The sequence below is a fragment of the Toxotes jaculatrix genome, chromosome 12 (genome assembly GCF_017976425.1).
Source record: "Toxotes jaculatrix isolate fToxJac2 chromosome 12, fToxJac2.pri, whole genome shotgun sequence".
NCBI classification, from domain to species: Eukaryota; Metazoa; Chordata; class Actinopteri; family Toxotidae; genus Toxotes; species Toxotes jaculatrix.
Window position 1 is genome coordinate 20,619,570 of NC_054405.1, and position 12,528 is coordinate 20,632,097.

Genomic DNA, 12,528 nt, shown 5'->3' on the forward strand with positions numbered 1-12,528 from the left:
CTCTTGTTCCCCAGGTGCCCTTAGACCGAGCAGAGAACCGTGAGCGCCTAGAGAAGCTGCAGGCTCAGCTGAGGTGGAGCGGCTTCTCTGGGATTCAGCAGCTTTTGTTGAAGGGTTTTACCTCCCAGGCCACTTCTGACCTCACGTTACAGCTCTTCTGCCAGCTCACACCAGTTTCCCGCGTGCCTGTCGTCGACAGCTCACAGTCTATAGGTAGATGGTGGAGATCATGGTCATTTTCAGCCAGTTTTATTTTCGAATCCTTCAGAGCTTTCTTAGCTGATCAGTGACAAAATCTGTGTTGAAGGTAAACTTCTTCTCTCTGTGCAGGTTTCCCTCTAAATGTGCTGTGTCTGCTGCCTCACCTGGTGCAGCATTTTGGCCACCCAACTCAGTTTTGTAAGGAGAGCGCTGAGAGGATCGCACAGGTACCATGCAATTCTTCACTTCAGCTTAGTCAAGTTTATTTTAGTTTCTTTTTGGTTGCCTCGGTTTATTTTCGGTTTTATTATGGATTAAAGTAGGGTTAAATAAAAAAAAGCGTGAGAAATAAACAAGCACAGAAAAGAAAGATGAAAAGCCTGAGTAGCGCTCTTCCTCTCTCTCTCATGCTCTCTGTCTTTGTCTCTTTCAGGTGTGTTTAGAGGAGAAGAACACAAAGCTGTCCCATTTGGCCCATGTGATGACTCTCTATAAGACACGGTCCTACACACGGGACCCTTTCTCCTGGGTCAGTGTTGTTTGCCGCTACCTCCATGAGGCTTTCTCCGACATCACGCTCAACATGGTCACCTATATGGCGGAGGCAAGTGCTGATAAATGTGCACTGTATACCTTATTTCTTGGTAAAAGATTTCGACACTAGCTAAATGTCTCTCTTCATCTCTTAGCTGTTGGATAAGGGCCTTCCCAGCATGCAGCAGTCTCTCCTCCAGATCATCTACTGTCTGCTCAGCCACATGGACCTGACTGCTGTACAAGTCAAACAGTTCAATGCTGATGTCATGAAGACTATTGAGAAGTTTGTTCAGGTAAGTGTCCCACAGTACTTGTGCTGGCTCCTCTGTGTGTTATTGTGTGCTAAAAAAAACATGCCCTGCTGTCTCTCTTATATTGTGTGTGTTTGACATGCAATTCCACAGACGATACACTGGAAGGATGCTTTGAACATCTTAAAGCTGGTGGTATCGCGCTCTGCCAGCCTTGTTCATCCGGTCTATGGCCATACGCAGGGTGACCTTTCCAACCTAGAGGTCAGCAGGGTGTGGGACGGTTCAGCCAAGGCTCTGCCTGGGAAAACACTGGACTTCACCTTTGACATCTCTGAGGTGAGGAAGAAACAAAGTAGTTGTACATGTACAGCTAAACCCAAAATGTACATGTAAATGTACACTTAATAGTATGCTGCTTTTTTAAACAATTTCTGAGATAAAAGAGGATCACATGCCACCAAATACTTCATACATAAATACTTCATTGTGTTCTTTACAGACTCCGGTGATTGGGCGTCGGTTCGATGAACTCCAGGGTTCAGGGGGCAGAGAGGGGAAGGCCAGAGCCATGGCCGTAACCCGAAGTACCTCCTCCACTTCCTCTGGATCAAACTCCAACACCATCCTAGTGCCCGTCAGCTGGAGGCGACCACAGTCATCTCAGGTAAAGTTAGACTCTACCATTAATATGTTAGCGTGTCCGTTGTAGTTCTGTAATAATTTATGTACATTTCTTTATGTAGCTCTAACTGTCAGTCTTTGGCGTGGCTTCTCAGTGCTGCTTGGTATTTTAACCTTGGTAACACATAGTTAAATTGTAATATTGTGACCAGCATAAATATCAATAGCTACCACTGCTTGATATATCCAGAAACACACTTTTCTCTGCAGGTACTTGCCTTTGTTAATTAGCACAAGAACAAAATATGCTCTGTGTACATGTAAATGCTAATTCATGCAACAAATGAGCTCAACTGATTTATTGGTTATTTAAATATTTGAAGCACATCAAAATGAACAAATCAAGAATGTTCGCTCCATCTTTCTCCTACATCCAGAAAAGAACCAGAGAGAAGCTGGTGAACGTTTTGTCCCTTTGTGGACAGGAAGTTGGACTCACCAAGAACCCATCTGTAAGCTACATCCCATCTCTTGTTTACAATTTTCTACCTGTGCTGCCCACTTGTTTACAGACAACAACAAAAATCTACAAAAGAGAAGTGTCTTTTGTTTTGGGCGAACTGTGTTCACTCTGTTTTTTTTGCAGTTGTTGTTATGAGTGTCTGGTGTCCGTGATGAGTTTAAATACCTTTCTTGCTCCTTCTCGTCAGGTGATCTTCTCATCTTGTGGTGACTTGGACATGATGGAGGTGCGGGAGAGCGGCGTGTCGTCAGAGGAGGGTGGAACCAGAGAGGACACGCTAGACGACACCGCCAGTGAGCAGCAGTTCAGGGTTTTCCGAGACTTTGACTTCCTGGACGTGGAACTGGAGGATGGAGAGGTGAGATTCATATATTACGGTATATCACCCATTGTCACTTGATTTACTGTGGATATAGTGAAATGTCTGTCTCTTTCCTTCCCTTTTACCTTGATTGTGTGTTTCAGTTTTTCTGCCTCTTGCTTTACCATGAATATATTTGAAATGTATTTCTCTGCCCCTCCTCCTTGTCTCTCTCTCTGTCTAACTCTGTGTCTCTCTCTCTTCCCCTCGCTGCCTAGGAGCTCCAGGTAAGGTGTCTCACATTGAGCACTTACATTAGCTTTTATCAGCGCTTTGGTGTTGCTGGCTCCTTTGTTTCCCACTGTAAAAAAAAAACTTGTTGATCGTGCTTCATTTTGCTCTCACAGCTTGGTTGCAAAATTACATTTCTGACAATACTGCTATTTGTCATGATGGAGATAAATGTTATTGTGACGTCTTTCCAGCATATGTTCATGCCATGAATAACAGTTCATTTTGCATCGTGTGCTTGTCATCAGACGCTCTTAGACAGCAACCATTCATTATCCTGAAAGTTAACATGAAAATGTTCCTCCCACTGCAGTGAAAATGACTGCTACCATTGCCTCCGCCCTTGTCTTCCAATGTAAATGTGTGTGTGTTTTATCTAGGGCGAGACGGTCGATAACTTTAATTGGGGCGTGCGTCGGCGATCGCTGGACAGTACAGAGCTGGGTGACCTGTTAGAGGAGAGCCAGCACTCAGGCAGCACCCCCAGCCTGGGTCACGAGGACCCCCATGATTCAGATGAGTCATCAGAGGAAGAGGAGTCTTCAACTAGCCAGAGCCTCTCTCACTCTCAGCTTGTGCGTAGCTTTAACTGTTAAATCCACACGACATAAACATCCGCTGAAACCTGATAAACTTACTTGTCTGTTATTGTAGTGACCCAGTTTGACAGAATGCCTCAAAATGATAGATATTCCTGGTTTGCCTCCCTGTTTCAGACTAACCCTTCTCCATCAGAGGAGACCAATCACACTGATTCTTTATCTACGTCTTACGACACATCTGCCGACCCCCAATCCCTCAATGCCACCACACCGGGCCAAGGAGCCCTCCATGATGACCACAGTGGCCTACATGTGAGGAATAATACACATTAGTAAAATTATGTACCCATTTGTTTTCACAGATACATTTGTTATCCTTAGGAAAATGTAACATCTGTGTTTCCACAGGTGAGGGTGTGTGGTGAGGACGAGGACACTCAGGCCCACGATGACGAACTGTCACTCAGCGCCAATGAGCTCCCTCATGGCTCAGACTGCGGTGAGAGCTTCACCCTGGAGTTGCCGGGGCAGCCTCAGGATCAGCTGCCCAATCTGGACCACCGCCTCAACCCAGACTACTGCCAACCACCCCTGGACTTTCTAGACCCCAACTGTCTGCCCAGGTGAACATGACAGACAGGAGTAACACTCACTGGAATTTTTTAATCAACTAGCAGATTGATGGACATTCGGACTAAACCTCAGTTTAACAGCCATAATGTATGAGTAAACAGCACTGGGACAGATCAGGTCTTTATTCATAATTTATCATTTATAATGAAGTCTGCTGTAAGTACTTTTCTGAGACATCCAATTTTCTGGAACTTTTCTTGTGCATTCTTCATGTATACATTTGCATTTACATTTGCTTCATGAAAATAGCCTTTAAACCTTGTGTATCTAAGTCACATTCACAAGTATCTAAATCACACATAGAATCATTCAACCATGCGGTGTATGATGTTATATCTCAGACATTTTCTCTTGATATATTAAATAATTCTTATTTAATTACTCCTTTTAACCCTGGTCCGTGAGGTGTGTGCATTATATTTTCTGCCCATTTTCCAGAAATCCAATTATTCAGCTCATATAATCCCATGAGAGAGCTGGGTACCTGATTTTGATATAAAACCTTTTTTGGGGTTAAAGGTATCAAAACTTTTTTTTCTTTTTGCCCCCATTTCTTTCCCATTTCCATGGTGGCAGCTTACGTGATGATGTAGATGACTTGGAAGACCTTGGTTTTCCTCCTCCCCCCTCTCCATTTTTCTCCGCCATCTTGGCAGCCTTCCAACCCATAGTGTGTGACGACGCTGAGGAGGCGTGGCGTTGTCATGTCAACCAGCTTGTGACAGACTCAGATGGGTCTTGTGCGGTCTACACTTTTCAAGTCTTCTCATCTCTCTTTAAGGTAAATCACAGGAACTATTAGTTGAAAACATTCGTAACACTGACTTTTTCACTTTATTCATTATTTAAGCACCAAACAAATACTCAGATACAGGAGGATTTATGTGTATGTATGTGCAGACGTACAATAATTCGTCTGTCTTCCTCCCATTCTCAGAACATCCAGGGTAAATTCTGCACGCTGACAACTGATGTTGCCACTTACCTTGGAGAGGGCTTAAGAGGCATTGGATCAAAGTTCCTCAGGTCCTCACAGATGCTAACCACATGCTCGGATTGTCCCACAATCTACATTGATGCCGACACGGTGAGCACTGCTGGCAGACGTAATTGACTCTGCGATGATTACAGCGTGTTGTTTGGACCGGCTCATGGTTGCCTGCAAACAGTGAGAAAGGGGATTTGTGTTGAATTTGTCAGGCAAGTCTAATGCACTCAGCTCATTTTTTATTGGTACTTTCCAGATCATGTCCTATGGTCTCCTTGAAAAGATGAAGTTCAGTGCACTGGAGCTGCAGGAATACCTGGATACCTACAACACCAAAGAGGAGGCTGCTGTATCGGTAACTCAACCTCTACACATTATTGATACATTCGTTTTTTCTTCATGTAAAAGTGTGACTAACAAAATATTCACCAAACCTTCTCTTTCCCACTCCCTTCTGCCATTTTTATTATCTTATATTTTTTTTCCTTCAGTGGCTGAGGAACTGCAAGGACACATTTCCCAGGTGTCCTGGTGACAGTGTGGTTACCTGCCAGCCTGGAGACTCGGAAGAGAAGGTACAGGCAACTTATTTCCATGTTATTTACTGTAACAAGCATATCTAGAGTTTACAGACAGTCTTCCTAGCATATAGGTAACTTCTTCATCTGTGCTTTGTGTTTCTGTTTCTCTTTGCCTCTTTGCTCCTCTGTGATTTTGGCTCTCTGAGATGTTTGCCCTCTTTTCGTGTTTGCCGTGTTATCTTTCTTATCCGCCCAATCTTTTCCCCAAGCCACCAAGAACTAATTGAAATTAAAAGTTGCTGGGTTTTATACACTGTTGACTAATTCTCACTAGCTCGACCGTGAATAGTGGCGGTTTATACTGTGCTGTGCATGTGTTTGATTGACGCTTTGTCTTCCTCTCACCTCACTCTGATGCCCTAACATGCTCTCTCGCTGTGTAGCAAATGGAGTCTCTTGCAGTAAGTTCTCTTACACGTTTCTTCACTTCACTATCTTAGATTTCTCTTAAACAAACTACTTAATTCACTTTGCACAGGACAATCAGCTCATGTTACTGTGTGTGTGTGTGTGTGTGTGTATTCCTTTGCATGTGCGTGCACGTGTGATGTGTGCTCTTGAGAACGTGCAGCTGTGTTATTGTGTCTGAGTGTTCTCTGCTACTGATGAATCTGACTCGTTTCTTCTTTTAATGTCTTTTAGCAACTGGAGCTTTGTCAGAGGCTCTACAAGCTGCACTTCCAGCTTCTCCTACTCTTCCAGTCCTACTGCTCGCTCATTGGTCAAGTCCATGCCATCAGCTCTGTGCCTGAGGTGAGGTGATGAGCCAAACCATAATTCATAGAGATATCACTCAGTCTTAACACAGCAGGCTCTTTTATTGAATGTGAATCTGGAGAATTGAATCAAATGATACAGTTGTCCTTCTGCACACAAACTTAACACACACTTAACCATCATCTGTTTCCCTCCCACCTCGTAGCTACTGAACATGTCTCGAGAGCTCACTGATCTGAGGACCAGCCTGCAGGCAGCAGAGGCGGCTGTGGCCAGTGACCTGGAGCACAAACACTTGGCCCACACCCATGCACACGCCACCCAGCTGGCTGCCTTGGTTGTGCCCAGCTTCCCCACCTCAGAAGCAGCCGTGCAGGCCATACTGGAGTGCCTTAAGAACCATGAGTTCACCAAAGCAGTGCGCTACATCCAGGAGTGCAGGTGAGTAACAAAACATCTATTAGACTGTTTTATATCAAACCTGATTTGAAACTACTCGTCCTTTTTTTTTCTTCTACACATAATGCTTGCTCTCTTTATATCACACCTTCCTTTTTATCTCATTTTCAGGAGGCAGTGGCCCAGTGGAGTGTTTGGTGGCGGCTCAGAGAGCGAGGTCCAGACACTGCTCAATATCTACTTTCGCCACCAGACACTGGGCCAGACGGGCACCATTGCCCTGGTTGGTTCCCGCCAGGATCTCAGCCTGATCTGCTCCAAGCTGTTGGAACTCAACGGGGAGATCCGCGACATGATCCGCCGCGCCCAGGGTTACCGGGTCGTCACAACCTACCTCCCCGACTCCAGCGTCTCCGGGACCAGCCTCTGACAGGACCTCAGGAGCCCCCCACCCCCTCCTTCCCCTCCCTTACCTCCACCATCACTGCAGCCATTGACCCTTCCAAAACCACCGCCACATCCATCGCTGCCATCTCAGCCTGCTCTTACAGAGGAGGCCCAGCACCCACATACCTGGCCATTGCCTCCTCCTGTGTGTCTGCTGCCCCGGCTGCACAGCTCCAGACAAATACCTGCCTACCACCCTGCCCAGCACTAAAACCAGAACCACATTTAGACTGTGACCCGAACCTTTCTCTGCCCTCCTCATCCTCCACTGTAGACACTGATACCTCTTGGCTTGATTTTCCCAAACCCCCAGACCTGTTCTCATCGCCCAGCTGCTCAGACACACCAGGCCGATCAGATTTTACACTGCCGCACACACAAGAGCCAAGAAGGAGTTACCTTGATGAGAACACTAATCTTTATTATCCTTTCAGAGGACATTCATCACACAGTTCGCCTCTGTCACATTCACACAGCAACAAACGGATATCATCTCTTACATCTAACACACTACCGACTGTAGCCTCAGAACCCACGTTGCTTACACACTGTGAAAAGAACACATCACCCACCCCCCCTCGAGGCTCCCATCTCCCCCATTTCCCCCGCTCTCCATACAAACACTCAAGCCCATCCCCAGTTCTACACCCAGGCCATGACACAGTCTTAACCCGTGGCCCTGCCCCGTCTTCATCCCTTCACCCTCCCCCACCTCCCCCTCCCTGTCCCACCGGTCCAGGAGAGGCTGCAGCATGGGGTTGTTGTTGCTCCCTCGGTGGAGCTACAACACCCTTATCTCGCTACCTGGGGAAGGTGGGGCACGCTGCCCTGCCCCTATTGAAAGTAGGGGGGCTCCTGAATGCTGAACCGTCAGACGTCCAGACCTGAGACATCAAACCCACTATGACAGAGGACCTTCAGAGCTTAGATCTCTGTGGATCCGAACACCTGAAACTAACTATTCCTGACCAACCCTCAGATCTTTGCATCTGAAGAGAAGATGACATGACAGAGATACCTGGAGATTTTACACTTTTAAGAACACTGAGACATGTCCCAGACATAATGGGATGTATCATGGAACCCACTGGATACTGTAAATTGCTGTATGCTGATAAAGATGACCTGATGTGATTCTATCTGAGCACGAGCTTCGCTTTGCAGCCACATGTTGTAAAATTGATGTGCTCCTAGTTTAAGTCCTGCTTGATGGTCATCCTTCAGCATTTGATGTGTTCTGCACCTGAGGACCTGTGAAGGCACTTAGCTCAGATTTCTAACTTGCTTCCCAGAGGAACTCAAGACCTGATTGAACTTGATTGACTGTTACTGCCTCCTTCAGGAAGGACTTAGCTTGCCGGTAGTATCGTCAGAGACAGTGAGGAAACTACCTGTGGCACTACGTTATATCACTGGTAGAGTTTTCACTATTGCACTAAATGGAGTTTGGTATTAGTTTTTTAAAAAATTACAGAAAGGCAGTTATGTTACTGTTTGTTTTGCTACTGTGAGAGACGAGGCTGTCACTTCTACTGAGAAGGAAAACCGAAAATCTGGAGTAACTTTTCTCTCCTGTTGTGTCTACTGTTCTGAGGCCTCCCCCTGGAGGAAATTGTGCAATGCATGACCCAGTTGAATGCTTTCTACTGTACACTAGCCTCCCTCTTGCTCCCTGAAAGTCTAACCTCTCCAGACTGACTGAAAAGACTGATTGAGAAAGAGCAGATGCAGAATATTCAAGCGTAATTCCTCATGCTGCCCTTGCTCTGTTTATATTCTGTATCAGTGAACCAGCTCGTCCTCTGACTACTGTTGTAAACATTGGTAGACTAATCATGCCATTATCTGTGCACGGCGCACACTCCTCTGTGGCTAGTTGTAGCATCATTAGTGAGTGTGCACACTGTATATTTCCCACTGTCCTACAATGTAACACTCTGACCTTATGTGTTCACATGCCAAGAGGATGGTGCATGTATACACTCAAATATTTTGTCTTTCTGTCTGTATACTGTTAATAGTTATGGGCACACGGCCATAGTAGCATATGTTTGTGTGTGGTTCGTAGTTACCTTACACGTAAGGGAATGCTGACATTCAGCACTCATTGTTGACGTTCAAAGCAAAACTTGCGCTACTACTGAAGTCGAACACTTCCTGTCGTCAGCCTTTTTTTTTTGTGACTCTCCCTCGTTTCCCCTCTAGCAGTCACTCGCCCCTTTTGCTGTACAAATGTCGTTTTCTTATTTATATCTGTTCAGCTATGATCGACACTCATTTGACTTAGGTTTTATATTGATGTTTGTTCTCTCAAATCAAACTGCCATGCATGCATCTTCTGTGTACTGTATGAAGTGTTGGAAATATTTATTAACAAAAATCATATTTTATCTGAAAGATATGTTTGTATGAGGTACAAAAGGGAGCTTTAAGCTCATGCGGGTATGTTTTTTTTTTCTCTGTGTGTGGGAGAACGTGTGTGTGCATGCCAAACAAGAAATTGCACATTTTTAAAAGCTTTTTAGATGAAGACTGTAGTTGTTTTTTTCACCTTGTAAATACTTTTACAGCCTTTGTGAAGTTGTTTTGAGTTGATGCTCTGTACAAGTCAGTGTCAAAGTAAAGACATATCAGTTATTTCTTTTGTGTTCTACTTAAAACCCTCACATCACACATTTTCAATTTTTTGGTCATATAATGCGGTTTAATGTTTCTTTTTAAGCCATGCTGTGTACTTAAAATTTAGGACCATTCATTTGTTATATCAAGTGTTCAGCATTTGTTTTTTAATTGACATAGCAATGAACAAATATTTCTAGGTAGTGATCAGTGTGTTTTGTTGACTTGGATAATGTGCTAAAAGGTGCATGTGTAAAAGCAGCATGAGTCAAACCAAACTCAGCTGCTAGCAACACATCAAGACCTTAAATTAATGAGTGCAAATTCAATAATCTGCAAGAATTTAACATTTGAGGTGCGATATGTTTATTTCATAAACTTTATTTCTTCTTGCAAAAATTGTTTTCATGTTTAGTTGAGCTCCAGGATTAATGGAGGGAAACAAAGACAGCCCCTTCTGAGATGTTTTCCTCAAACTGCCAGAGATTCAGCTTCTCGCTGGTTGGAGAATAAGTGAATCTTTTCAAGTCCGTTACTGGAGGCAACTTTCATTCATGACATGTACAGGCACTACATGTCGGCCGACACAGTGACGTGGCCTCAACCTTGGTAACAAATGCCATCAGATCTACACAACCAGACGAAAACGAGCACCGCAGGGAGCTCAGACAATGTATTTGAAGCTGTAGGTGGCGTCGCAGGACAGCCTCATGCCCTTGCAGCGACAACACAGGTCCTGACGGTGAGGCCTCTTCATGTTAATGTGCCTCTGCTTCTTCTCACAGGTACAGCAGGTCTGAGAGCAACCCTGAGACACAAGGGAGGAGACAGGAATGTGAATGGAAGAGGCAAGAGAAGAGAAAACAGAATGAGTCAGTCGTGGAATATTTTAAAACTTTAAGAGACTGAAAAAGCCTCAGAAACCTGATGTTGCAACATTTCTTCTCTGAGCAAGAAAAGTAAATGCACCTTGCACAGGATTGGCTCCACTCTGTAGGGGTTAAATCCCACCTGACACTTTCGGCAGAGCTGCTTGTAGTACACCTGTCAAGACAGAAATGACTGAATTAGTATTACGGATGTAAACATGAGGTAGTTTGTCTTAATCATACATTGTGGTAAATAATGGAGGGACCACTTACCTTACTGGTTCCAGAGATGCACCACACGTAAGCACTCTCCCACCGGATGTTGCACTTTTTGCAGTGGAAAAAACCATATCTCTGCTCCAGGAACTGAAATTAACACCAAGAACTGAAATTTTCTGCCAACATTTGTGCAGAGACATAGCACAAGATTATGTTGTGATGAGGGTAGGTCTATCTTTATGGCATAGTTTCTGAAACATTCATACAGGGAACACACAATGGGCCTGAAAGGCAAAAACTTTCATGGTCATAAACAAGACTGGATTACAAAGAATCTCAAAAGCTCCAGGCTTAATGTGTGTTGCAAGATCAATTTTGTATGTATCCATTAATTTTAATTAATTTTCAGTTTTATTCTCTTCAGCTTATTTTGATCATGTCTGTATGACTCCAGATTTAAGACTTTAATTAGTTTTCAGTTTTGTGCTTCTGTATTGCTAAAATAATGTCTTAATCAAATTAGCTCCCAACATCCATATACTGTAATTTTCCAATATATGTAGAGAGAGTGTGAGGAAAGTGGAACTCTATAGGGGCCTAAAGGCTAAGTTTTGCAGGGTAATCATGACTAAGGGCCCAATAAAGATTCACTTTGGGCCAAGCTTTGGTCTTTATTAGGTTTCTAACTGGGAGAGAGAGCTGGTTATCATAGTGCTGCCAGGCAGAGCTTGTTTCTCTATGGGTGGGGGCGGTGATACAGAAACTCACCTGAAAGTTGGAGCCCCTTGAACACTGGCGGAAAGTTGTCTTAAAGTCCTTTACTGTGTCCTCGCTGCTCTGATCCGCCTCAGCATCTTTCTCAGCTTGCGCAGCTTCTCCTTCACTTCCCCCGTCGTCGTCGTCGAGTTGTCTCAGGAAGATCCTGCGGTCAAACACCGGTGAGTAGATGGAGACGGGCCTCAGGAAGCGCAGGTTGCTCAGCGGCGGTGTGTTGTACAGCGGCTTCCCGCCCGGCCTGAACAGATCCGGGCTTTGGGGGGGGACAGGACGGTCGCTTTCCAGGCCGAACAGCGTCTTGGGACCCAGCGAGCACTGGACGATTTTATCCACTTTGGCGTTCACCTGCACGCCATAGTCTCTCGTGTTAGCTTTCTTGAGTGGAGGGGGTAAACTGGGGTTGACTTGGGACAGGATGGCCTTGCAGAGCTCCAGGTAGTTGAGGCCTTGGGGGGTCATGAAGCGGCCTTCTCGCTTTCCCCAGCTGCTGCCCTGAGCCGGGGGAGCGCAGACCGGGTTTCCGCAGACGTTGTATGGTGGAAACGTGGACAGGAACCCCTCCATCCTGGAGCCATGAAACCAGTCCAAGTGCTTCCTGCTGAGATTTATTCACTTGCCTTCTTGCAGCACTAATTGGTTAATTGAGAACAGGGGGTGTGAAGACTCTAATTGAGCTGCCATATACAAAAATACTAAGTATTATTCAGCTACAACAGGTTCAAAATGGTAAGGTCTATGCCCATATAAAATACTGTATGATCATTAAATTTGCTGCAGACCCACAGAGACACAAAGAGCTCCTTCAGGAATAATGAGAAGCATAGAGCCTGTGTATGAAGTGCAATTCACTGTATAACACGGACTATGCTGGGTTTAGTTGTACCATAGCTTTTGGGGGTCATTTTAAAAAAGAAAGATTCCTATTAAATGTTAAATTGTAGTTATATTTAATCACAATTTCATGTAGCCTAACTTTTAATTTAAAATGTTTTTCGTCATTTCCTTTTTA

The 12,528-nt window shown here is 44.7% G+C and overlaps 2 protein-coding genes across 8 annotated transcripts in view; one reads left to right on the plus strand and one right to left on the minus strand.

The window, feature by feature from the left end:
- The window catches only part of fryb (furry homolog b (Drosophila)), a 46,428-nt gene extending 36,455 nt beyond the window's left edge, over positions 1 to 9,973 (plus strand). For 4 of the 7 annotated variants that reach the window (XM_041052508.1, XM_041052512.1, XM_041052510.1 and 1 more), the window contains exons 48-66: positions 15 to 213; positions 331 to 428; positions 635 to 805; positions 891 to 1,031; positions 1,143 to 1,328; positions 1,492 to 1,656; positions 2,051 to 2,125; positions 2,324 to 2,494; positions 2,716 to 2,724; positions 3,109 to 3,303; positions 3,445 to 3,582; positions 3,679 to 3,893; positions 4,480 to 4,684; positions 4,841 to 4,990; positions 5,148 to 5,246; positions 5,383 to 5,466; positions 6,115 to 6,225; positions 6,395 to 6,630; positions 6,760 to 9,973. In XM_041052508.1, coding sequence (XP_040908442.1) covers positions 15 to 213; positions 331 to 428; positions 635 to 805; positions 891 to 1,031; positions 1,143 to 1,328; positions 1,492 to 1,656; positions 2,051 to 2,125; positions 2,324 to 2,494; positions 2,716 to 2,724; positions 3,109 to 3,303; positions 3,445 to 3,582; positions 3,679 to 3,893; positions 4,480 to 4,684; positions 4,841 to 4,990; positions 5,148 to 5,246; positions 5,383 to 5,466; positions 6,115 to 6,225; positions 6,395 to 6,630; positions 6,760 to 7,018 — 2,907 coding nt within the window. In that variant the 3' untranslated portion in view covers positions 7,019 to 9,973. The remainder of the gene's footprint in view (positions 1 to 14; positions 214 to 330; positions 429 to 634; positions 806 to 890; positions 1,032 to 1,142; positions 1,329 to 1,491; positions 1,657 to 2,050; positions 2,126 to 2,323; positions 2,495 to 2,715; positions 2,725 to 3,108; positions 3,304 to 3,444; positions 3,583 to 3,678; positions 3,894 to 4,479; positions 4,685 to 4,840; positions 4,991 to 5,147; positions 5,247 to 5,382; positions 5,467 to 6,114; positions 6,226 to 6,394; positions 6,631 to 6,759) is intronic. The other 3 variants (XM_041052511.1, XM_041052513.1, XM_041052515.1) reach the window with 2 other exon arrangements.
- Positions 9,974 to 10,046: 73 nt separating this feature from the next.
- Positions 10,047 to 12,101, minus strand: zar1l (zygote arrest 1-like). The gene is made up of 4 exons (XM_041051906.1): positions 11,511 to 12,101; positions 10,797 to 10,889; positions 10,624 to 10,698; positions 10,047 to 10,462 (listed from the first exon to the last, which is right to left on the minus strand). The coding sequence occupies exons 1-4, from the start codon at positions 12,081 to 12,083 to the stop codon at positions 10,319 to 10,321; spliced, it is 885 nt and encodes a 294-aa protein (XP_040907840.1). The 5' UTR covers positions 12,084 to 12,101; the 3' UTR covers positions 10,047 to 10,318.
- Between the last annotated feature and the right edge of the window lie 427 nt (positions 12,102 to 12,528).